Here is a 26,742-nt window from a genome sequence, read left to right as displayed (position 1 = left end):
TTACAAAAATCAACACGAAGCTCCTAAAGAAGAAATTTTTCTGTGCATTAAAATTTTCAGGCAACTTACTTTTCCAAACAAGCTGATTAGTTGTTCATTCACGTTATTGTATGATTCGAGTTAAATTGTGACGTTATAGTGTTGCATTGTGCTGATGAGAGTTACGTTTTTACAGCTGCTGCGTTGCCACTGTGACCGGTACGGTAACGGTTTTAAAACTGTACATTGCTTTGCTTAAATAAAGTGATTCGTTAGAGGTTAACATAGCCGAGCTGATAGCAAGGAAAGCAAGCGCACCCGCCGCATTGATACCATTAAAAACAACGTGTTATTTTGTGTTTATTTGTTTGTATTTTCAAAGGACCGTGAGCAATTTAAAAAAATTGGGGGGACCGTTGCGTAATTTTTTTAAAAAAGTTTGAGAACCACTGGTTTAGGCGAATACAGCGGATTTACAATTGGGAACAGCAAAACAAACATCTTCTATTGGTTGCTGTTTCTGTTTAGCTAATACACAGGAAATTATCGGATTTTTATTGAAACCTCGTCTCTCTTCCGCTGCTATACCCGGCAATGTTTTGCGAAAATTACTAAGCACACGAAAAGCTGCTTCTTTGTTGATGTTGCTAGTTGAAAATTTGCCTGAATTTTTCGCCGCTTTTAAGCGTCAGCTCAACCCTGTCTGGTAACTATGTACAAAAAAACGCTGAGTTAAAAATACGCTGGCGTCGCTGGCCCTTTGACCCAATTCTATATTTGGGATATTGCATTAAACAAAAAATATCCTGAGCAGCATAATACAATAACCTAGAAAATAGGTAATGTGGTATTTTAAGTCTGGGCATATCTAGTTAACCTTTCACAAAATTCATTCTTCGAAAAAACTTAATTGCGCATATCCTACGGTTCAAATGGTTTCTCAGTCATGCTACAAAATATACTTTATTTGCGAAATAACAGTGCTCGAAATATAAAATACTCTATCGCAACAAAAGTAGCAACGGCGAGTTCAAAAAAACAGTTACAGTTTAGCCAACATCGTAGACTAGCAACTTAAAATGGGTTAATTGCACGTCACACCGGTTACTTCACACAAATAACAAACATAACAGTTCGGGCTTAAGACTTACGAGAACTTGGGTTCAACTTTGCCGCAAAAAAGTAATAGCATCTGTTTGACGCGCGGCATGATTTTGCAGTAAGGGCAATAGCACAAAACTTGCTGCACGTATTTTGATGCTTCAAGTTTTGGTAAAAATAATATAAACACTCTACATCTCACGTGGTTCAAAAGGGTGTTGGGCGACAACGTATGGAACTATCCTGTAGATCTTTTACGGCGGACTGTTTAAATGGTAGGGCGCTTTCTGTGCAGAACTTCTTCGCGTATTTTTGGCGCATTACGAGTTGATACAAGTTACGATTTAAAGCCATTAAACGTAATAAGTACCACGAGTTACGCCAACATGTAGGAACTTAGGCTAAACTACCCTTTATCGCAAAGTAAACAGCGCGTTCGCAAAACGACGCACTTATTATAGAAAGCCAACATAACAACGTAGCCATGGGTTCAGTGCAGGGGTAATAGCGACGTCAAAGGCAATCACTTTACAGGAGGGCGCAGCAAGATGTCCTGCAATCTGCGTATGTCGGCGTCCAAGTTTTTGCCTAATGTGCTGTTAATAAACTTACTCTTATTTGTGAATGACATAACATTTTTAAAACTGACGAACTAATACAAAGTAAACCAAATCTGAACGACGTAGCTAAGGGATCAGTGCAGCGGCATAGGAACGTCAACGGGCAATCACTTGACAGGGGGCCGCAGCAAGCTGTCCTGCAGTCTGCGTATGTCGGCGTCCAAGTTGGCCAAACCGGCGGTAAACTCGTTTTCAACCCTGGTGTTAACCGACAACATGGAAGAGGATGCTGAGCTCTTCCTGGAAGAAGAGGAACAGGAGGAAATAAGAGGAGCGAATCCCTCGGATAGCTCCACGACGCTGGAGGAAGGCGAGGTGATCTGCGTCCGCGGATGACTTCCGGAGTACGGGATCGGACTTCGCGGAAGAGAGACTGGGATATCCATGGGGAAGCGAGGACTGTTGTGGTGGCTCTTCGGAGGAGCCTTGTGGAACGGAACGGAAAGGATGCTGTCTAGTTGCTTGAGGAGGAGTGAAGACATGTTGTGTCCCTCGGAGCCCACCATTTGTGGTGGTTGCTGAGGGTGAGGAGGGGGGTTGGGATGCTGAAGATCGCCCAGGAGTCGGGACACGGTGCTCTGCAGACTCCTAAGTGTTTTTTAGTTTTAATTTGGCACATTGGAGGACAACAGGAGACAAGTTTTAAATGTTTTGCAAAAGATTACTTCAAATTCAGAAATGATTTACATATGCTTGCAAATTTTCCTGAAATCTAAAAACGATCGTCCTTAAACATTGAAACAAACACTGCGTATCTTTCTGTCTTAGTAAGGTAAAAAACAGTTAAACCTTAGTAAGATATGTTTTAAACTTTAGTAAGATACAATATTTATTCCGTTGGCCGAAATTTTACGCCAAAATTCGGCCCTCCAACTGTAATATAACAGTAACTCATTACTGTGGCAACGAAATAAGCCAAAATTTGCTTTAGCGTCAGGGAGCGAGCTAAGTTATTTTTCAGAAAAAGAAAATTCAAAGTAAGAAACGTGTTTTAAAGATAAAAATGACATAAGTTGCAATGCCAGTTCCCCGGTACAACCCTTTCTTTGGAGGAGTAGCGATATTACAACCTTCCACTGTATCGGCCAGGATTAGATTATATCAGGCATGGTTACTTACAACCGTGTATATACCGGGACTATCAACTCGTATTATTTTAAATAAAACTTCTGAGTTCGACAATTTGTACCACGTTCTTTCATGCGGTACCAAACAAAAAATTGCCTACGCACTTGTTCATATCTGTGAGACGTTGAATCTCCAGGTCTTTACTTCTTAAGTTGTCTGTTAACGTAACGTTTGTGGCGTCCGACTCTGTTAGACTCTGACGCAAAAGTTCGACCTTCTCCAATGCGTCACCGACATCTTCAAAGAGAAAAAAAATTGTTAGCACTTTTTTAAGTATAAGGTGAACCCATAAGTCCAAAGTGAACCTATATGATTTAACTTCTAAAATAAAATAAAACTTATTCACCATAATAATAATGATGCACAAAACCAATGATCAATTTACTGCAAATAAAATATTAGTTTACCAAGCTTAATTTGTTCTGTTTCGCTTGTAAAAAGTTTTCCACTCATCGCAAGTTCTTCATTTTTTAATCCCAGTTCCTTATGCAAGGATTCATTTTCCTCCTAAAATTCGAAAATGTGTTAGTAATCTGCCAAGTTCACCCAGCTGTAATTTCCTATACTTACTTGCAGCTTTATGTTCATATGTTGGACGTCATTTTGAACCTTGGTAGAGTTTTCTGAACTGGAAATCATTTCCTTTAATTTTTTCTCCAAAGCTGCATTTTGACATTGAAGGGTTGCAACTGTATTAAAAGCAATTTGTTATAGTAGCATATTTAACAGAAGGACGTTTTTACAGTAAAGCTTGCCTTGCAAGTTAATTTCTTCAGCGTGTTTCTCCCTTTCAGTTTTTCTAAAATCTTGTTTCAAGCTACGCAATTGCCTGCAATACACAAACACATTTCTATGCTCTGGTTTAAAGGTACAACACACAGAAAGGATTAAATGCAATACGAGTTGCTTTAACCCTGTCTAAAAAACAACATGAAGATATATACTTTTACACCATTCTTTAGGGTTATAAACATAAGTGTGCCTAATGATCTTTAGTAAAAATTTGTTAAAAAATAGTCCTAAATTGAATTACTCCTGACTGCATTCCATGATTTGTGGCAGCCAAATTATCCTAACACAAAATAGGATAATATATCTGCCAAAAAGACTATTTTATTTATTTTTTTTAATTCACTAGACTAGCGGTATTACACGCTGCCCTCACAGTTTCGAGCAGCATTCCATGCCAAAGATCTTTGTAGGGAAGGCACCGGAATGAAATCAGGCTACTGGCCATGATATACCAATTTATTTTTATTGTATAATGTAAACAGATGTGTTTATTTTAACACGGTACTGATCAACCTGCTTACTTGTGGAGGGTGATGTTCTCGCTTTGCAAAAGGACGAGTTTGTCCTGGTCGGGTGGGGGAAGGGTTTGTGAGTTATTGCGTGAGGTGTTGGCACTTTCAACGCTGTTCAGTACCTCGGCAAAGCACTGCTGTATGGCGCCACCACTGGCTGCATTAAAAGGTTCTACAGCTTGGTAAAGCCTGTTCAAGGTTGCCTTGAGAGTCGGCGCCTAAAAATAAGTTGTGGTTAGAGTTAAATCACAAGGCTGTTAATTTAAATGAGACATGCTTGAACCTCATAGGCTGTAGTAGTTGTTGGTTGCGGGGCATCATTTTTCAATGTACTTTCCAACTGCCCATTGCACACTAAAAATATTGTTTGCCAAAAATGTTACTGCATTTAAATTCTTTGAAGCAAAAATAACTGCTCATCTTAATTTCAATGTGTTTACTTAATAAATTAGCATACGCAAAGAAAACTGTTTTTATTCGGAAGACTATTAATTTTTTTAATTTGGTTTTACCAATGAAAACATACCATTTCTGTTAGGGCCAAGTGTTGATGTGTTGTACTCTTGCAAAAGTTCAATTAAACTGCATTGGGAAGAGGTTATCTGTGAAAACAAACAAAAAAATACTTGTAAACTTAGCTGTATATGTTTCTTCACCCTAAGTAATTAATGCTTTTACGGACTAACCGAAACTGCATCTGACTTTGCTTTTAATTTTTCCTTTTTTATGGGAGTAACCATCGGTGTTGAAGAGGGAAGGTTTTCATTGAAGCTGGTTGTTTTGCCTAAAATGAATTTAAATTATTTTTTTTTTTGGTTTAGGTTATATAAACAATTGCCAAACTTTCATATTAAACTACATAAGACAATTAGATCTAATTGTTACAGACCTTGCACCCTAGTTTTGCCACTTTTTCCAGTTTTGCAAGCATTTGAAACTTTCCCCTTCGGTGGTGGTTTTTTAGCTCCATAGTTCCAAGTTTTTTTGGCTAAAACTAAAACACAAATCCTTTATCTTAATTTTGTAGTATTTAAAAATCGCATAATGCCATACCTCTTGATACTTTAACTGGTGGTTTATCACCAACTTTCAAGGCTTTTTTAGCTTTCGGGACAGCTGTTTTTAGCTCTGTTGAAAGATAATTAATAGGTGCAAACAAAATGGAAAATAATAGCTTACAAAAAAAAAGAAAGGAAAATATTTTACCTCCGCCTCTGTAAGGCTCATTTAAAAGATCTTTTAAAAGATTGGAGCATCGGTCCAAACCATTTGTTATACTTTCCACCTTAAAAATATGCTTTATAATTTATAGACAACCACAAAAATAAGTGAATACTTCTACTTTATGGACAACCACAAAAATAAGTAAATACTTCTACTTTAACTATCAAAAAAGCTGAACAAATGAAGAAATTGACCCAAATAAAAACATAAAAAATATAGATATGAATATAACCTAATCTTTATTCAATTATCACATTAACGTTTAATTACCTCCGTATCAGCCATTCCCAATAAAATGTCATCAGTTTACACAAATTAAGCAACTTTATGTTCTTTAACCGAAAAGAAACAATAAAACAAGCGGCAGTTAACATCATTAAAATCGACAGATCAGATAAGCAAAATAAGTTATAAGACAATTCAAAACATATTTTTCAAAAATATGTAATACATGTTATCTATTTAAATGTTGTAGGTTATAATGGCAGTTATATTATTTACCCATTATTTTTTAAACTACCACAGATCACTAATAAATTTGTTTAAAAAAAAACGTCAACAATTGGACAGAAAAAAACTCAATGTATATGGTTTCAAGTTTGATTTAAACAGCACATTCAGTAGCAACACAATTAGTGGAACCAACCAATCAACAATGCAATACAAAGTAGCAGTAAATTCAGCAAAGCAGAACACGAAATATCAGTCTTGATTTGCAGTTTCGCAGGCATCGATCCAATCGCTGTAAACGTCAATTGGTTCCGACAGGTAGTTTATTGTTGTTTGATATTCCTCCATGCAAACTGTGCATGATACCATGCCCGTGTTGCGGTCCCTGTCCATCTTAACTTCGCAGGACTTTTCGTGATTGCAGAACGGACAGGCAAAAAGTGTTTCTAAGGGCTCAACTAGCTTCTTTTTGGGCGGAGCCTTTCTCTTTGATCGCCGCCTTCCCATTGTGTCAACTTTGTTATGGTTATATTTCTTGCGGTGTATAATATTGCAACTATGCTGGACAAAAATAGATAAATATTTCTAAGGTCAATATTCACATTCAATCTGTCTGCAGCAAAAGTAAAATTTTACATTAAATTTGAAAAAGTGATGTGGTAAGAAACAACTATAGAGTTAGACCTAAAAACATCTAACTGAGTTGCAGCTGACCCAAATTAGAAATTTTGAATATTGTATGAAGGAGACAAAAATCTCCACACCTTACTTTCCAAGCAGCTGACTAGAAAACAGAACTCGGCGCTGGTCTAGAATCCTACAACAAACCATATTATTTGGGTTATGGTGCGGGTTTGGGTGGGTAAAGTATTATTGTTAAGTATTGAATATAATAACACCTGACCCACCCACACCCCAACTCGCACCCTTACCCAAATATTGTGCGTTGATTTACTATTTGTGGTTGGATTCTAGACCAGCGCCCAAAACTCTGTTGATCAAATTTAATGTTTTGAATCAAATTTAATGTTTTGTATGTAATTGTACATTGCGATTTATTATCTAACAATTTAATTTATCTCCTTAAATGCCAACCCAAACCTAACGTTTTCTAGAGAAAAAATGGTTGCCCATATATACCAGTTCCGACAGTTCATTCTGCTCCTTAAAATCAACGTTAAATGCGGTCAGCCGCGAAAAATCGCTCAAACGCCCAAAACTTCGCGCTAACGGTTTTCGGTATAGTGCTCCATTTTCAGCCGTGCAAATTCTACAAATAACGTTATTACAGGTTACAGGCGGGCAAAATCCAAAGTTTCCAATCTGGTATACCACCACTCCATCAGTGAAATTAGCCGTAAAACATGGCTGCCTGAGTGATTTACAACCCAAAGGCCTTATAAACCAGAAAATAAGCGGGCATGTTACAGAATTTTCAAGAGGGCAAAATTTTAGATTGCGTATTTTTAGGCCATAAGTTATGGAATGCATTAGTCTGCCGCGACTGTGTTAAACCGTGCGGCCGTGCCCTCACCCAAAACTATACTGAAAAAAACGCAGGACATTTTGTCATCTTTGATCAGATAAGTATTACAAATAGCGGGAATTATTTCATAAATATAGTCACTAAATTAGACATCCTAAGAAATTAGCAACTATTTATTTAACCTACTGGCATAACTATTCTTGTAACATGGCATTTTCCTTTCTATCTCCACTTTCAGAATTTACAACTTTGTTTTGAATAGAAAACGTTTTCTTGTTTTCACACCGGTTGGAAGACCATTAACATTTAACGTTTCAGAATGTTAACGAATTTAGTTATCTTTCAAGAACAGGCAATTAAGGTAATTTAGTTCTCTAAAATATTTTCAAATGTCCTATTAACATCTATAGCTCTTATATTTAGTAGCATAACTCGTAAGTGTGATCCAAAAATTATATTGTCAACATTTGAGCCGTTTCGCTCCACTACGCTCCGTCTTTGTTCGGTGGCCGCTCAAGCATAACCATTATGCAATACTCTGCCGTGGCCCCTGTGCCTATAGTATATATTGTATCTATTATAAGCACTCCTGACTGCATTTCATAATTTGTGGCCGCCGTAAATTCACGCCAAAACTTTTTTCGGCGAAAATCCTACGCCAAAATAGGACGCAAATACGAAAAAAAGACAATTTTTTCTTGGCAAATCCACTAGGCTAGCGATACTTCTATATTTTCAGGATAGCGATACGGTATTAGAAAAACTAAGGCATAACTACCTTTGGGATGTTTATAAGTTTTGTGTAAAGGAATCTGTTTTTTTCTTTACACTATATTTCTGAGCCTGAACATGAATACTGAAATAAGGTTCAAATTTTCTAACCAGCCTCCAACAAAAGTGGTGAAAAAAAGCATTTTATTAAACTGCATATCTCCTTAAAAGTATTCCCCGCTCGGTACATTATCAGCTTTAAAGTATTATTTTTTTAAGTAGCTAAATAACTAATTAGCCTACAGTCGTAATCGTGAATTTATTCTGTGAATAAAGTTATATATGACATTATAAACTGACTACACATAAATCTTAACACGCTTTTCTTCTTGAAGTCTTTATTTCATGAAGGTGTTTTTCACAGAACGACATTCCTTCGCTTCGTTTTGCAAGCCCGAAACTCCCGTTTGCTTTGAGGGCAGGATCTTGGGAAAATATCCCTCTAAAGTGTTTTGAGTGGCTCGTTTTCTGTCCGACTCTGTTTGGGGATGATGAACAGTTCGATGCTCTCTAAGGTTTGACTTCACACCGAACCGCTTACCGCAATCCTGGCATTCGTGGTTTTTCACCTTATGGTGAACGGTGGCCACATGAACCGTCAAGTTGCGTAATCCGGCGAAGAATTTGCCGCACAAGGTACACTGGGGCTTCTCGACGGTGTGGAGATTGTGAACTCGCCCCTGGTGATTTGTCAATCCCCCTTGTGTTTTGAAACACTCGGCGCAATCGGTGCACTTGTGAGGCTTGAGGTTGTGGTGAAAGGAAGCGATGTGCAGCTTTACCGAATGCTTCCTGACAAACGCTTTCTGACAAAGCGGGCACTGGTGCATCACGGCTACGCCTGCTGATTTCGCGAGGTGAAAGTTTCTTTCGTGTCGCCTGCAGTGCGGCTTGCTGTCGAACCGCTTGTCGCAGAACTTGCACATGACCCAGAGCTGCTTGCCGTGCTCCACGTCTACGTGATCGTTCAACTCAGACAGTCGAGGAAAAGCCTTGTTGCAGAACATACACTGGTGGCGCCTCTCCCCGGCGTGTACGCGCCTATGACGCTGCATATCCACGCGCTGGGGAAATGCTTTGCCGCACACGTCGCACTTGTGCGGCCTCACTTTGTAATGCACCCTTGACGCATGGCTGTTCAGCTGTTCAGGAGTTTTAAAGGCTTTGAAACAGATGACGCAGTCGTAGGGATGCTCGCCTGTGTGTACTCGCTCGTGATGGACCAGACTCACTTTAGCGTCGAAGCTCTTCTCACAGAGTTTACACTTGTAGCGCTTGTAGTTGCTGTGGGCCGCTGCGAGGTGGACGTTCATTTGGTTGGCCGACACGAAGGATTCCGGGCAGCTCGGGCACTTGTACGGGAAGTCCTGGGTGTGCACGCTCGTGTGCATTTTTAGGCTTTTGGCCGTTCGGAACAACGCGCCGCATTCCTGGCAGCTGTGCTTGTGGACAACGTGGAAGCTTTTCGTGTGCAAATCAAGGGCGGCTTTGGATTCGAAGAACTTTTCGCAGATGTGGCACCTTACTTGTTCCTCTGAACGTTGGTTTTCTTTTGTACTTGTTGTATCTAGTAGGGATTCGTCGCGGTCGCAATAATGTCCTTCGGAGTCGGCATCTTCGGGCAAAGTTCGGCCCTGTTCAGTTGTTGGCCATTCGGTTATTGTGTCGGTCGAATCATCTGAAAAAGCATCTTCTTCGTTCATTGTATTGCTTGCAATTAGCAGCAAACTATATTCAATGTATTTGTGGTTTATTTTAATCTAATATACAAATTTAACAAATATTTTGATCCGATTTAGCCTAGGTTGAATATTACGATTATATCACAAACATATAGCACAGCAAAGAGTTAAGCTTTCTCTGCATTTGATCACAATAGATCTAATATTTATTGTTGGCTAAGTAAGTGGGGTATGTTGCTAATATTGTGTTGAAATGTTAAACATTTTTTGAGAAAACTGGCTATAAGGCTACACATGGTTTTCCTTGTCCCATCAAGTGTACACAGTAAGATTTACAAAACATATAGGTATTAGGCGTTTGAATCTGTAAAAAGGCAGCCTTGTCTTATTCGTTTATTAGTTTTGAGACCGAAAACTAAAGTAGGACTTGTAAAACGGTTGAACTTATTTATCTGTCAAAATTAAACTATTTCGAAATATGCCTTAGGTAAGTTGCAATAATAGTATGAGCTGTAAATATCATCCTGACGCGCCAATATTTCCAATTGCCTTTCGACAATCTAAATACACCATTTATTTCATTAGTTAGAAAATGTGCTTTAAGTAGCTAAACCCTTTCCTTGTACTTTTTGACCTAATCTAGTTTCAACAAAAAATATCATTACATTATACGCTTCTATCTTACAACCACTACCCGACTATAATATATATAAGAACTTTATGTATCTTTTTTTCTTTTAGGTACAGACGATCACCCTTCCAAGGCATACGTGCATCCTATAAAACCATCTGGGTAGCAGATTTTCAATTACTGTGCAAACTAGTCTCTAGGCTTTAAACGACTAAAACACACTGTGCAGTCTGTACCCCGATCAAATGACACTTCCTGCGTGTCTATAGCCATACTGACAACTCTGTGGGAGCAGCAAACATTTAAGGCAGTGTTTCGCAACTTTTTGGCTTGTGGCACCCTACAGAAATTATAAATAGTTCGCGACACCCTGGCTCGTATTTTTGCTGAGTGGTTAACTGTATCGTTACTTTAAACTAGATTGAAAACATTACTTTAACTGTGCAGCAAGGTTAAAAAATCCTTTTTAATTTTTCGTACTTTTATCGTCCACAAACAATTGTATCAAGAAGCTCACCAATAGAGAAAAAACACCGACAACAAAACGGCCAATGTCAGACCGGTGTCTCTCAATCGCCCCATACCCTCCTTTGATAGATTTTGTTAATATTGTTGTTTTGTAGATCACATTGTGTGTTCCCCTTGCAAGTACTGTGTGGAATCAATGAGATAATTCTAATAGAAAATTAAAAAAAAGTATATGCTTTATAAATGATTTTTTTTCCTTTGCCAGTGGCGCACCTGGCAGCCTTCCATGGCGCACCGATTAAGAATCGCTGCCTATACCTAGAACCATCGGTTATCACAGCCTCGGGGTCCGTTTAGGCTTTCGGCCGCTTAACCTGTTTTAAGTCAAAACAGCAATCACAGAAGAACGGCTAACAACCGGTCTACCAATTTACAGCAATCTGGACGTAGGTATTGCATTGAAAACAACGTGTATTTATGTTGTGCATAAATTTGACTTTTTTTAACAAAAAGTTCCTTAGAAAAAAATAGGCAATGCAGCAAGACAAACGGTTTTGTTCATGCACGAGTACACCTACATTATTTTGGTTAAATATTGTGCTGCTCAGCCAAGCATAAATCGATAATTTGCCAGCCAATAGCTTGCTCTTGCTTAAAAGGCGTGTTACGGGCGCGGCAAGCGTCAGAAACTTGCCAAGCATAGAAGGAGTTATCTCAGAAGACTGTCACGCTTAACGACTTGTCTTGAGGGTAGACCAGCGGTTCTCAACCAGTAGGCCATGGAAACGTTTTAGATCACAGAATGGGCCACAGACCAATTTAAAAAAGATAGACTTATTGAAGAATTTAGTTTCATTTGTGTTACTATACCTACCTAATTTTACAGTAATAATGGTTTGGGGAGAAATTAAGTAGGAATGTAAATGAAACGTAAAATGATTGTTGTATGCTCCGCTATATTTTGTTTTAAACCTTTTTAGAGTTTGTCCATTCATAAAATTTATTGGGCCACAGAATTTTTGTGCAACGAAAGTGGGCCACGAAAGAAAAAAGGTTGTGAACCACTGTACTAGACGATTAGACGGCTTTTCTTAACAGTGAACAACTGCTAAAGACGAAAGCCTAATGCTAGAAACGTAGAAATAATCCGTTGGTTAATTGTTTATCTGCAAGGGCAAAATAGGTTTTCTGGTTAATAAATTGTTCTTATTGGGAAAAAGAAAAACGTTGCATTTTAAGTATAAATTTAGCTTAGCTTCGTAGTTATTTCCCACTCATAATGATGCGAAATAATTAAAAAAAAGCTGTGTGTTGTCTATTGTTTCTTTCGTGTTTTGTTAAACGTTGACGAGATTTCATAGCATTATTATTTTTCTATTCATATCGCCAATAAAAAAAACACGGATAGGGTTTTAAAGCTTAACACGCCCGCTTAAAAAATTGTATTGATATTAAAAGGAAGCAGCCTCAGCCAAATAAAAATGCAGCACGTTCGCCGGGCTTGTAGTCTGCTTGGTAAGTAGCCAATTAAGGCGGCTTAACTAGCGTTATCACTAGAAACGCCGCCTAAATTAAATACTTTTCGCAGAGATGCGTTTTCCGGTTCGTGTCAGCGCCAGAATGAAGCACAGCGTCGACGATCTGCTGTCCAGTAGTCCGAACGACTTCATTTCAAGCACTTTGGCGAACGGTTAGTTATTTCTACCACGGCTAACATACGAGAGTGCTTTTGGGCGCAGCAGCGAACCGGATATAGCTTAAGTCGGACAACACATAGGCTCGTGGTTGTCAAAAGTTTCTATTGTATAGCCTTCAACCGTGTAATACGAGAAAATGTTAAACAACAAAAATATCAAAGCCATAATATTCGATTTTATCGTTTTTATAAAAAATTACTGAAAAAAACGTGTATTGTGTTCCAAATGTTAAACAAGGTTGGGGGCAAAGCAAGGGCACAATTACCCATTAATTCTTTATTCATTTTTCAGTTCGAATAACATATAAGGTTTCACTGCGTCCGTTTGTTGATTAGGCCCTAACACGTCACGGTGTGAGCTAATTTTGTGACTTCCTGTTTTAAAAATTTTGACGTGCTCTTGCGCTAATCGTTTCACGCCTTTCGCGCAAATAAACCGAATATATTGTGACGCCGTTTTGGTCACAAATTTGCTCGATTGAGGATCTCTGATTTATTCGTACGTTTCTGTAAGCATTTTTTCATTGCATTTAAACCAGTTCGGCAAAATACTGTCACTGGCGCTTTGATTGGCTTAAGCGTATCGGCAACGATCAATCATCAGAATATAACACTTGGAAATTGCATTAACGGCGTTTATTTTCTAATTGGAAATAATTATAATTTTTATCACAAAAATTATTTTTTTATAAAACAGTTTAAATGTATACTTCGCTTTAATATATAGCAAGAATAAACGCAATACAACAAACGAAAACCTTAAATTGCCAAGAGTGAACAGATGAGTCGAATGTAACGCGATCCCACTTTATAAAATAGAATCTCCCGATAAGAGTGCGCGAAAACCCGGCTTTTCCAAACCTCGCGTAAACCTTTTTTTCTGCAATAGGAAATCGCCGCCTTTTCATCGCTTATGACCAAGTGAGCGGGTCCGCAGTAGCATCGGATCCGAGTTTCGCGCCATTCAGCGACCATTTCGACAGCGACAGGATAAACTACAACCAGCATGAGGGGGTTTTCCTTGAGGTTGGGCGTCGATCCAATGCACTCATGGGGGCTTTCATCTGGCGAACTAACAGGGGACAGGCGGTGAGTCTTTGGATGCAGTAATCTTCCACAAAAATTAACAACTTGAGAATCTTTTTAAATATTTTCCCTATGCAAGAGACAAAATTTACAGTTTAAAAGCTGACACAAGAGGCAGGGTGCACAGTTTAAAATGTGACACAAGAAACAAAATGTTTAATTTAAAACTGCTTTACCTATTCCAGTTTACATAATGGTACGGGGATGGCTATACGGATAACATAACTGAATACACTTATGTGTATAATTATTATTAATACCACCGACCAATACGACTGTTTGTCAAGCCTACAGCGCCTTTGTTTGCTCACAGTGCGGAGGTATACGGATGTGGAATTACACGACAATGCAGGACTTTCTCACCGACGGCCTACGACTCAGCGTTGTAAGAAAAACTCGTTTTAATAGCATTAGCAAGATTTATTTGTCTGGGTGCCACAACAGTGTAAAGCCATATAGGCCTACACCACAACCATTCTTTGAAGGTACATTGCTAGCGAGAATTTAATGCTTTGCCCTTAACCCCTGGTAGTAGTAGGGCTGACATTCTCTTATTTTAGCACATTACCGCAGTTTATGTGTAAAAGGGGTAATTACTCAAACAGCTACATTTAACGAACACAAGCTTATTTCTAATCGATTAACGTTGACTATGATAAGGGATGTCCGACATTTTTGTATTTAGTTCTGATACCGATACCCAGTGTTGTAATGACTTAAGTCAATGACTTGACTTAAGTGCACTTAAGTCACTGTTTTCAAATGACTTGACTTAAGACATTTGGGCGAAATGACTTGACTTGACTCAAGTCTTTTGACAAAGTAAATTGGGTTGAAATGAAATGTTTTTTAGGTATTTTTTTATAATATTGAGAGCCATTTATCCATTTTTTGCAACTAAAACAATTCGCTTGCTATATGTTGCGTTTTTCTTTTTTTTTAGTTCCGGTATTGTTTATAAATCGTACTTTGGATGCGCTCCTATGTCACCTTTCTGGATACTGCCACTTAACATATAAAGATATCGGCCATGACTGATACTTAACCATTCCTAACTAATATCGAAGAATCGCTTACTTATGGCCGATGCTTTATCCAGGGTATGGGCCGAAAATCCGCTCTGGCAGGACTTTGGGCCGGGGGTGGAAAGGGTCTTATCCATGCTCCCCCAAATCACAAGGACCTTTCTGTACGGCGGGATGTCTTCCACGATTATGGGGATTTCCTAACCTCACTTCAGGGCTGCTACAGTAAGTTTGGTCCAAAAAAATAAAGGTTAAAGGCAAATATTGGTCGAATAAACCGACAGCGTTTCAAAAACTTTCAAGCTACTTTACTGATCCGTGCATATAGTGTAACTAAATAAAGGCCATACATTCTCGATATTTGCCTGTATTGATTGGCAACTTAAACGTTTAAATTATACCTGTAAAAGTAGTAGTCGGTAGAGCAACTACCACGAACTTATTTTGAGTTAAAACCACGCGCAGGCTCTCATATTACTAAATTGCGTCGCTTGCACTACTTTTAAGCCATAATGTAGGTTTTTGTGGACAGTAACGTGTGTTTTTTATTCTTTCAAAAAAAAAATAGCTCGGGTGTGTGGAATATACTGTATAAGGGAAAGTTATTAATTCCCTTATTTGTTCTCCCCTATATATCGACCTTTGATTTTCGTGCAACAAATGAATAGCTCAAACCAGTGGTTCCTAAGCTACATGTGGGTAACCGCCTACCAAGAATAGGGTAATTCTGATAATCCTGCATTAGTACAACGAAAAGCCATTGCACACTCACCGAACCTGTTGATCAATAATGCAAGCAGGGCAGGCTAGAAAACTAACTATAGCCTGTAGTGAGGTTCGAACTCACGACATCCGGCCATACCGGGACTGTCGCTCTATCAACTGAGCTACACAGGCTCAGAGAGGAGCGAGTAGAGAAACGTTACACCTATTTGTTTTTTCATCTTCAATTGAATCCTCCTTCACGTATAGTATTCATCCCAAGAAAGCGAAAAAAACACTTCATTCTTTTATACAGTTGGAGCTGAGGATGTTGGGTTGACGGTGAGCGACCTCGACTTTGTTCACGAAAGGACGCGTTTCGTAACTTGCATTTCTCCCCAACTGGGTAAGTTACAGGCACTTGTACAAATTTACCATTAGGTCAAACGATAACCTATATGGTTTGTAACGTTACTTATTTTAGACGTCGCAAAATGGTGTAGCTTTGTGACGTTCTCTCTGAAAATTCCCATGCCTTTGTGGTAAGAAAATTGTTATTCGTTTCGTCAAACAACTTTTTTTACTTTCTCCCCTGCAACTTATTGGCGTTTCAATATTCTAAACGTGTTTTAACGCTGACATGGCGGAGGTAAGATTATAGGAAGTGTCTATTTCTGTTTAAAGGTTAGATAGCTTATCATAGGTGTATACTAAAACAAAATTTACATATCCCAGAAGGGGCAGAAGTGGTCCAGTCATGGTAGCAGTCAAGTCAGCTACAGTGTTATATTTTGCAAGCAAATGTATCGTCAGTGTATCTTGGGAAACAACGAAAAAAGTTCCGGTTTCCCTGCCTACAGTTATACCCTTTTTTGTATGGTTTCTTTAGATATACTGACGATGTCTTGACTGGCGCAATATAAATATATCTTTCAGCATTTATACTTAAATTGTCTGACCTTTTACTAGAATTGCTTGACACTATGCTGTCCTAAAAAACATGTTTGAACTCCCTTCTGTGTCTGTAATTCGATTTAACAACATACATTAGTAAAAAGTTGGAAAACAGAGAACAAATTCCAGACAGAGCACATTCCAGTTTGTGATATAGCCAGGGCCGAATCATGACTTTTATATTTTGAGGACCTAAGCACTTGACACTTTAATGCCCTATATGTGTCATTCAAAATATAAACACACTAACCACACAAAATATTACCCATCAAAAATATAGAGGGTTTTAAGATCATACCTGAGAAAGAAAAAAACCTATGGATGTCCGAGCCGTCTGACCAACTCAAATTATTTCATTAAACACTAAGGCACCAATGAAATTCGGTGTCGAAAACTTCTGTAGCAACCCCTTTTACCTTTGTGTCCTAACCACGTGCTTATTTTGCGTAATAGCTAATAGAGCTCTGGATATAGCGTGGTTAATTGCTTGAGGTGAGTGGTTCTTGAACCCGGGTCCATGGACCCCTTGGGTGTATGTGAAACTGTTTTAGGGGGTCCCTGAAGCCCAAATTGAAAATTAGTGTATAAATTTAAAAATTAAAAATAAAACGTTTTTGCACTGAATGTATATTTATACTCCATTGCGCTTTCGCATTATTTATACCATAAACAGCAGATTTTTGAAGTCTATTTGTATTGTGATATAAATTTATGACGTCATCTCTAAAATTCCTGGGCTACATTGGTCCACGCGAAGCAAAAGTATTTTTAGTCGTTTGCGGTAAAAAAAGTTTAAGAAACCTTGTTTTAGGTGGATCGGGCAACCCAAGCGGACCCACTGGTCACGGTGTGGTAAGTTCTATGGAAGCCGCCCTCGATTTCCGAAATATGGGATCTCTTGAAGGGAAGAAGATTGTCATTCAGGTAATTTTGCGTGCAAAAACTGCCAGAGAGCGAATACCTTGGGACAACTTTGTTTATTATGCTGAAGTCCGCGATGTTCAGCAACTAAAACTAAAATTATAATTGCTTTCATTAGAGTGCTTTATCAGTAAAACCAAATAACTTTTAAATTTTCTTCGTCCTATACAATTATTGCTGACCTCTTTCTTAATATTTTATCAGGGAGCTGGTAACGTGGCTACCATCATAATCGACGAGTTGCTTCGCCGCAAAGTCGGACAAATCGTTGCCAGTGAGTGTGATGGCGACCGTTATAATCAAGCAGTCCAGAAATATTCGAACGATGTAAGTTAAAAAGTTTCGAACGTAGAGAACTGTGTTTTAAAAAGGCACAAGTTCTTCCAAATGTATCCTTGCGTTTTCTATGCTTATAGGGCCTAATTTGTAATTGAACAGGATTGTTTTGGCAAATTTGCTTCGTTGTAAAATTGTAATTTAAAAGTTCTTATGCTCACGTTTTCGTTGACGAAATTCAACAATAAATCTGGAAAAATTGTATACAAATTAGAAAGTCTAAAACAAGAAGATAAATGTAAATTTAGTGTTTATTTTGTTCGACTTTAGGTAAAAATGTGAAATTATCCCAATTAAAGATAAATCGCCGGTCTTTTGTCGGAGCCCACATATTGTCAAGTTAATCCGTAACTTAACTACATGCACGAGAAACCTACAGCACAATTTAAATATTAAAGTTGGTGTGTCGTGTGGCAAAATAGTCAGTTGTCTCGTGCCAGTGTTTCGTAACCTTATTGTGCGAAACCCTTCTAAAATTATAAATAGTTTGCGGCACCCTTGCTCGTACTTTTGCTGAGTGGTTTACTGTGACATTACAATAAACGAGATGGAAACAGCACATTAACTGTGTAACAAAACACTTTTTCAATTGTTTGCACTTTTATCATACCATTCTCTCTCGGTACCCTTGATCAATAAAAGTAGCACCCTAGAGTGCAGCGGAACCCTGGTTGAGAACCACTGCTTTAAATGAAAGCAAGGAAAGTGGCTTATGCAGTATCTTTTCACTGTCCTCGCCTTTTCTTCTTGTGTTTCCAGGCCAGAGTGAAGTTGATCAAGACCGAAGTTGGTGACTTGAGCGCGCTTTACGAGGAATGCGACATTCTTGCGCCGTGTGCTTTGGGAGGGGTGGGTAATATTTAAACCATTTGTTAAACCAAAATAGTCAGTAGTTAAGGCCAGACACTATTAAAAGATCTTAAAAGATATAAATTGCAAAGCCAAAAAGGTCTAGTAGATCGACATCATTTTGGTTATTAAGACATTTCGGTACGTGCTTGTATCATCTTCACTTAATATGCTTTGCAATTTATTATTAAGCTCCATTATACATATCCGTGCATATAGTGTACCCAAGTACATTGGTATCCATTACGGTAAAGCATTCAAACTGTTACTAATATAAAGTAACTAAGTTACTAAATATGAAGTAATATTTGTAGCCTTCATAAGTAAGCTTATTACAGTTATAAACTATAATAATAATCACATTTGGAAATTCCAGAGGCTACTTTGTCACTGTGCTACATGCTTTAATTGTGGCCATTGCTTTATGCTTTCAATGAGTCATTGGTTAGATTAAATGGCCGCTGATCAAAACAAAACCTTTAGGTGTACCATTACATAAGACACTAAACTTGTTTCTGACGTTCCGTCGCCTTCAGGTAATCAACGAGGAGACGATTCCCAAGCTTCGCGCGCCCATTATTTGCGGCGCCGCCAACAACCAGCTGTCCAAGCCCGGGGACAACGAGGCCCTGGAACGCCGGGGAATCACCTTCGTAGTCGACTTCGTGGCCAACCGCATGGGAATCGTGAACTGCGCCAACGAAACGTACGGCTACATTGATCAGGACCCCTTTGTTCGGCGGCATTTTGAAGGCGAATGGGAAAACTCGGTTAGTTTGATGCCTGTTTATAGTTCAGCCCAGTGGTTCTCAACCGGGGTGCCGCGGAATCCTGGGGTACCAATTTTAATCTTCGAGGGTGTCACGACATATTTGGAAATCTCTAAGAATCTGATTTTTGCTTAACTCTTACAACTTTTTGTGTAAGATTAGAGTGGAAAAATCCGAATTATAACTTACTACGTTGTGTTGAGTTGATGTGAGTTGTTCCAGTTCCGTTTATTGTGAGATTCTATAGTGAATTACCTACAGAAAAATCCTCGGTGCCGCAATCTATTTATTATTTCTGGCCGCTAGCCATAAAAGGCTGAGAAACACTGGTTTGCCCATGACCAGGGCCGTAACTATAATCGGTTCAGAGCATCGAGGCCCTTCTTTAACGTTTAGATCACGTATTGTGAACTACGTGTTCCGCCAAGCAGTATAATCCGGCCCGCGGTTCATTCTTAATAACATTTTTTTATGCAAAAACAGCATTTTTTTCTTGCATTCAGAATATTTTATGAAATACATACCTCTTGTAAGGCATTCTCGCCTACTGATATTTAAAGATTTATTTAAAAAAAATCACACGCCGTATTATGTGTTTTTTGAAAAGACCTAAAGACGTTTTCTGTGTCTCGTGCGGCCCGCTGTCAAAAATACTTACCCACACCTGGTTTAGATGTAACTGTTTAGATGTGTACCCCCCCCCCCCCCCCCCCTAAACAAAAAGAGAAAAAGATTGCACCGGGTCACAGCTAAGAAAAGTTGTGTTTTCAAGGCATTTATTTCAAAAATATACTTAACTACCTTCCATTATTATTTAAATTGTGAATTGTTGTCACTTTTACAGATTTACAAGATTGTGACGCGAGTGCTGCAATCGTCACGTGACCAAGGTGTGACGCCAGTTGTTGCTGCCGATCAACTTGCTGACAAACTCAGTCTCGAACCTCACCCCATTTGGGGTCACCGGCCGCAGAAAATTATCCAGTCACTCATTGCTTCCCAGTGGCACAAAAATTCGAACTAAATTGGCACTAAAATTTATTGTATATATTCGTGTTAATTTTATACTCAAATTTAGTTTGTGATCAATTGAAGGTGTACTATTATTGCTATATCGCTTTTATTTTAACAGAAATATCTGACCTAAGCAATTACTAGGCAATTTTTTTGGGGGGTTTTGTTTCAAATTTTAAGGTTTTTATTTGTCCCTGTAAGTGAAGTCAACATGCGAGATTGATTGTGTTGGTTTTTTAGTGTCATGTTGATTAGCACATTGCCTCGTACAGCTTTGTTTGCTATCGTTACATAGAGAATAGTACGTTTTTTCGGTTATGTAATTCTAAGGTTGTATTAAAAAACTCACTAAACGAATCACAAATTCCGACTAGACGAATCACATTTCGTAATGTATAAACGATAAATTGTTGATCAATTTTAATTGTAGCCTATTTGCATAATAAACTACAAACAAGACAGTTTACATTGGCTAGCTACACATGTTCTAGCTGTTTTAGGTAAAAAAAACGATGTATTAGGAGGATTTTGTCAGAGTAATTTGTTAGTTACATTCGAGTTTTTGAGGTCTTTCGGCCGGCAGAGAGGCTATATTTTTACAAATTAAACTTTTACTGTGCGCTTTTAAATTGAGCTACATATTTCAGGTTGATGTGGCCAATAACTGTCATTAGATCTTTCTATTGAACTTCTTAGCGGGATTAGATGTCTTTGCCTTGTTTGGTTTGGTGACCTAAATGTCACGCGCCAGTGATCAGAGCCCGTTTATTACCCACAATTCTAAGCGCGCCTTCTTTGTTTTTACATCCGGGACAGTAAGCAATCAACCAATCAGCTTCGAGAGAAATCGATTTGGCAACATATTGTCGTGCTGACTCTGCTGAAACTTTCCATCTTCTGAGATTTACGTAACTTGTAAAATAAAAAGCAATTAAGTTGATTTTCAGACACCGTTAAGCTAAATAAGTTACAAGGTAAGTTAAAGCTATTGGAAGGCTTGAAATGACATAACTATTATGTATGAACTTTGCCGCTAAGTTAGTAAAAAACGCTGCGATTTTACGTTACATTTTGCCTATAATCAACCTTATTAAACTTTAGTAGATAGCCGTTTTGGTTTCATCAGCGTATTTGTTGTAACGCATTGTGATTTGTAATTACATTGAATATCAGTACAATTAAATGGATTGGTGTTTTTCGATTTTAATTTCACCTGATATCGTCAACGTAAGAAATTTAGGCGCTCTTTCACTATTGTACGTGAAAAGTTATGCAAAAAAAAAAAATATTAATACCGCTTACCACAACGCATATTGTTTGGGTTAGGGTGCGGGTTAGCGTTTGGTTGAGGGTTGGTCAAGTAATATTATGTTTATTATTAATAATAACTTGACCCCCCAAATTTTGTATTAATATTTACGTACAATAGTGAAAGAGCGCCGAAATTTAAAATCATTAGCAATATTTACAATTTAAATCTTATTTTTCAGGTAAACTACTGTACGTTTTATTTAACGTATTGTCGAAATCCTCTCCCAGTGGAAGGGTTTGTCAATGGTGATGACCGTTACGAGTATGGGCAAAACAGGTCGGCGGTATAGAAGTCGCGATGAAAACGACGATTGCAAATACGAGCCCAAACGAAGAAAGGTTGAAAAATATGATGGTGTTTACGAGGACATTTACTCAAATGTGAAACATTGTCTTGAGAGTTACTCGTGGGACAAACATAGTTATAGGTAAAGACTGTTTTTTTATAAACCAGTATGTTTATATGTTGTTCACTTTTTAAAGATACATTTCGTTAAAAAAGTTATAAGCTTTCGTAAAACCCGCCAGTGACGCCATTTGGCATGAAACACCATAGGCCAAGCGAATTTAAATAAAAGTTGCCCTTTTTAACTATATATGGCAGAATTTTATATAAATATGACAAAACTATTTTGTTGTAAAAATATTTTGGCGTCCCTGCAAAAAACCCTAAACGCTGTTGATTTTTTTTTAAATGTGCTTCCTTTAATTAACACAATTGTTGTGTTTCGCAGCAGTGGAACCAGCTCCAGGAAACGCATTGCCAATGAAGGAGCTTACAATAGCAGAGACTCCAGCAGGCTTATTACTCGTAATCGAGAGAGCAGCTCCTATTCCAGTCGAAGAGAAGTGTCTGAAAGCAACAAACGGCGTCGAAGCCACCGCAGACGTAGACATCGCAAATCGACTTCATCAACGGTAAGTCTTCCTAACTACCATAGATATATTTTCCACGATTATTTTACCCAGGTATCAGTCCTAGCGCATTTCGAACGATTACAATTTTTGTTTCACATACAACTCAAATGAAAATCTATTTTGAACTTTTGAGCATATGTTATGATATAAGGACGTTCAAAGTTAATAATTTGTTTTACCTTGGAATTTTTATCGTTCATTCAAAGGTAAGTATAAACCTACTTGCTTTGAATCTGGACGGGGATTTGTTTTTATAGTGTTTAATCGACAACAAATAACCATTAATATGAAAATGTTTTTTAAGTTTTAGGCTGGGTTACAATATTTAAAGCTAGCCATGTTTTATGTTAACGTGTTGCAATATTTCTTGTGGTTATTATTCCACATATACTTCGATTGGCCAATTGCTGGGCTTTCGCTTGATTGCAATCTCCTGTGTCGATGGAAAACTCTCTTTGCCATACTCGCGCGCATGGCCGTTGTCACGAAAAACAGAGAGATCGTCATAGAAACAAGAACGGTGTCAGGGCAAAGAGTGTTGAAGATGACGAGGACGGTCATCTCATTTATCGTCATGGCGACTGGCTACAAGCGAGATGTACTAAGAAGAATTTGCACTCAATAGTTTCAGTAAACCCGTTGAAGCTGTGATCAGGGATAGTTCACTTGCTTGACAATTAATTTATTTGTTTTTATTACAAAAGAGTAATTGGTAGCCATGCCGCCAGCTTCTTGTTAGGCATGATGTTTGGTTTTCTGCTGTCTAAAGTGAACTATTCCTGAGTTTAATTAAAGCTAGGTGGTCATTGAAGATGCTGCAGAATTGCACAAACTAGCTTCACTTGCCATGCATGTGTATTTTGTCCCCCCCCGCTGTTTCGCAGCATTTTTAAACACCATTTTTCTTGGCTTTTATTTCGTAGCTTCTAAAGCCCCAATAATGCTTCTCTGTGTCTTTGATACATTTATATGGCACAAAAAACGTATTTCATATTTTAATTTGATGCAGCTTTTTTATATCAAACAATGTAATACCATTTTTACGATTGTTTAAACATCAAGACTAATAGGATTTTTCAAAAGTGATTTTGATTCAGTTTAACTGCAAAAAAATGTATGTCATTATAATAATATGGTCCAAATTGCTGTTTTCAAACCCGCTTTGTTATACTCCTAAATTTAATTAAACATAGACTAATTGTATTTTTGTAATTTGCTGCAGATGAAATCCTTTCAACCTTGGGAGAAGGCACATTTGGCAAAGTTTTGCTTTGCAGAGATCACCAAAGGTAAGTAAAACTTGTTTTATGGATGTACTAATTTATTGTAACATTAAATTTCGTTCGGTCAACTATTTGTTTAACAAACTTCCATAAATTAAAATGAAATACTTGTTTTTTTGCAGAGATGGTCATAAGGTTGCATTAAAAGTGATTAAGAACATTGAGAAGTACAGAGATGCAGCATTTCTTGAAATCAATGTTCTCAAGAAACTACAAGAAAAAGATCCAGAGGGAAAATAGTATGTTCAATGATTCTTTTTATTTTTTGAATACATGTATCTTCAATTTCTGTTAAGTTATTAGTTGACAAATTTTATATTTCAAATGTATTTACTTTTCTCAGCTTGTGCGTTACCATGGTGGATTGGTTCAACTATCACGGACACATTTGTATTGGTTTTGAACTTTTGGGTCTCAGCACATATGATTTACAGGTTTGTACAAAATTCTTATTTTGTAAGACCATGTTGGCAAATCAAAAAGTTTTCACCTAGAAGAGTTATCTTTGTTTTTTCAAAACCTAAAACATTACATTTAACCTTGTAGTTGAGCTGGCTGCTAAATACATAAGCTGAGTTCAAAAATGAGGCTTGTTATGTCATGAAGCAGCATTTAGTTACTCATAGTTACGTGTCATTGCACTGTGTTATAAATCTTTTTAACAAATGTATGACAACAAAAGTGTAATTGTTCTGTGAACATATTGACGCACATTTGTATAATAAATGTCAACAAAGCTAAAATGACAATTTACAGCTTAATACATTGCTAAACTATAATGTTTTTGTTTTGCAGAAAGACAACCATTACTTGCCATACCCACTTGACCAAGTCAGGCATATGGCATTCCAATTAATCTGGGCTGTAAAATGTAAGTTCCCAGCCTGATGTTGCTTTGCCTTAATAGACCTTTTTGTGAAGCAATTTTTGTATTCTGCTACCTTTATTTATACAATAATATTTTTGTGCTATAGAATGTATATCGGAGCCCATACTGGATTAGGAAACAGTTGTCAACGTAAAAAAAAAAAATTATCCATTTTTAACATAAGTGTTTTTCTCTGCCTACTTTATTGACTTGGACATAAAATTATCCTTAACTACAGCCTTCAGCCACCATGCTCAAATAAACTTGTGTTTTCTCAAGTTCTTCATGACAACCGGATTACTCACACCGACTTGAAACCGGAGAACATCTTGTTTGTTGATTCAACGTGTGAGGTGGCTTACAACCCGCACAAGCGGCGAGATGAGCGTCATCTGGTCTCCTCTGATATCAGGCTCATCGATTTCGGCTCGGCCACGTTTGACAATGAACACCACAGCACAGTGGTATCAACAAGGCACTACAGGGCGCCGGAAGTTGTTTTAGGTAAATGCGTCATTGGAACATAGAATATATAGAGATAACTTTCTTTAAGAGAAATTTTCTAAACCAACATACATAGGTTGATAAAAAGTATAACACAATGGTTTAAATTTTAAATTCAAGGCAAAATGTTTAAAAAATATATGATTAATTATGATTTAAATACAAGTCCAAAAAAGCATAACATATTGGTTTAAATTTACGGTACTATGTTTAAAAAACATGTGATTAATAATGATTTACTGTTGCAGAGCTTGGGTGGAATCAAGCGTGCGACGTCTGGTCAATTGGCTGCATCATTTTTGAGTTCTACATGGGAATCACCATGTTCCAGACCCACGACAATCGCGAACATCTAGCCATGATGGAGCGCATTCTGGGACCCATACCTTCGAGAATGATTAAACGATCTAGGAAGCAGAAATACTTTTACCACAATCGCTTGGACTGGGACGAACATTCGTCTGCAGGAAAATACGTGCGGGAAAACTGCAAACCTTTAATGGTACGGCTTACGCTAGTTTTTTAGTAGACTTGGTAAAATTTACTGAACTTTAAAAGCAAGGTTTGTCAGACTTAAACATTAACGTAACCTTAATTAAATTTCACTTGCAGAGATACATTCAAACCTTTATAATACCCTTTGAAAAGTTGTACGCTATAGTTATTTTAATACACCTCTTAAACCTTTTGTTTGTTATTGCCTTAAACTTTTTTGCAATTTTTCCAATCAATCAATCCAGACGCTAGAATTGGTATAACCCTATTCAAATTCCCACTTGCAGAGGTACATTCAACGCAAAGACCATCCTGAACATATGAAGCTCATAGACCTCATTGCCCGTACCTTGGAATACGATCCTGCTAAACGTATTTCTCTGGCTGAGGCGATTAACCATCCGTTCTTTGATGCTCTTCCGTCTGAAAAACACTACCTTAACCCACCCCAGTCCACTGCCAGCCCGCCTAAGTACCTCCCACAACAGTTTTTATCATCCAGAGATCGTGAACAAGCCCAGCACCCTCGCCCTGTCAATGTTATTCGGTGACAGGAACTATTCGGTTTACACTTGTACGGTTGTAGGCAATTTGATAGCTGCAGTTGATTGAATGTTAGGAATTCACAAAGACGAAAGAGGGCTCGCTTTAGTTTACTGGACAAGCAGCTTTCCTACTATCAAGTTCTTTTTGTTTTTGTTTTGAATTTGCAAATAAAATGCTATAAATGCTCCTGTTGTATATTTATCGTGTCCTATTTTATCGAAACTGTACGTCGTATAACAAGTTTCGGTAGCACAACGAGGATCGTACCCCTACTGTCCAGCGTTTTTTTTGATAAAAGGTGGTAACAATACGGGATAGCTCTTCGGTCGCGCTGCGGAGTCTGTTAAAAACAACTAGTGTCCGTCTCTGGCCAAATAATACTGTGAAGGCGTACTCCGGACTAGCGACTCCGGTAGTTTTGAACCCCCGCCTCTGATATGAGGCGAACAAATATTTAAAAAAAATTAAAAGTTTTTGTTTAGCTTTTACCATTGTATTAACTGCCGTAACGAACACAAATAACGACGCTAGCAAACCGTTTGCGAGCAGCAACTGACTGAGAGCTAACGCAATACTCAAAACAGAGTTAAAGAGCAAAAACTGTCTAAAAGTAGTAAAAC

At 37.9% G+C, this 26,742-nt stretch overlaps 3 protein-coding genes across 3 annotated transcripts; 1 reads left to right on the top strand and 2 right to left on the bottom strand.

The window, feature by feature from the left end:
* Positions 1 to 929: 929 nt before the first annotated feature.
* On the bottom strand, positions 930 to 5,742 carry LOC146170302 (uncharacterized). The gene is made up of 13 exons (XM_083383796.1): positions 5,627 to 5,742; positions 5,339 to 5,417; positions 5,186 to 5,260; positions 5,022 to 5,126; positions 4,819 to 4,916; positions 4,659 to 4,734; positions 4,416 to 4,486; positions 4,142 to 4,350; positions 3,584 to 3,657; positions 3,399 to 3,517; positions 3,236 to 3,335; positions 2,933 to 3,065; positions 930 to 2,288 (listed from the first exon to the last, which is right to left on the bottom strand). Exons 1-13 carry the CDS (start codon positions 5,639 to 5,641, stop codon positions 1,808 to 1,810), a joined length of 1,635 nt encoding a protein of 544 aa, XP_083239922.1. The 5' UTR covers positions 5,642 to 5,742; the 3' UTR covers positions 930 to 1,807.
* LOC146170301 (transcription elongation factor 1 homolog) lies at positions 5,705 to 6,414 on the bottom strand. Its single transcript, XM_083383808.1, has one exon. The coding sequence runs from the start codon at positions 6,311 to 6,313 to the stop codon at positions 6,059 to 6,061; it is 255 nt and encodes an 84-aa protein (XP_083239934.1). The 5' UTR covers positions 6,314 to 6,414; the 3' UTR covers positions 5,705 to 6,058.
* A 14,722-nt stretch (positions 6,415 to 21,136) lies between these two features.
* Positions 21,137 to 26,308, top strand: LOC146170300 (dual specificity protein kinase CLK2-like). Its single transcript, XM_083391013.1, has 11 exons — positions 21,137 to 21,171; positions 21,688 to 21,936; positions 22,243 to 22,426; positions 22,922 to 23,024; positions 23,649 to 23,715; positions 23,832 to 23,948; positions 24,053 to 24,143; positions 24,505 to 24,580; positions 24,857 to 25,081; positions 25,330 to 25,583; positions 25,864 to 26,308. Exons 2-11 carry the CDS (start codon positions 21,752 to 21,754, stop codon positions 26,125 to 26,127), a joined length of 1,566 nt encoding a protein of 521 aa, XP_083247139.1. The 5' UTR covers positions 21,137 to 21,171; positions 21,688 to 21,751; the 3' UTR covers positions 26,128 to 26,308.
* The last annotated feature ends 434 nt before the right edge of the window (positions 26,309 to 26,742 follow it).

Source organism: Ascidiella aspersa, chromosome 1, assembly GCF_963924565.1.
Source record: "Ascidiella aspersa chromosome 1, kaAscAspe10.2, whole genome shotgun sequence".
NCBI classification, from domain to species: domain Eukaryota; kingdom Metazoa; phylum Chordata; class Ascidiacea; order Phlebobranchia; family Ascidiidae; genus Ascidiella; species Ascidiella aspersa.
Note: the sequence above shows the minus strand (reverse complement) of the source record. Positions and strands in the feature narration are given on the sequence as shown.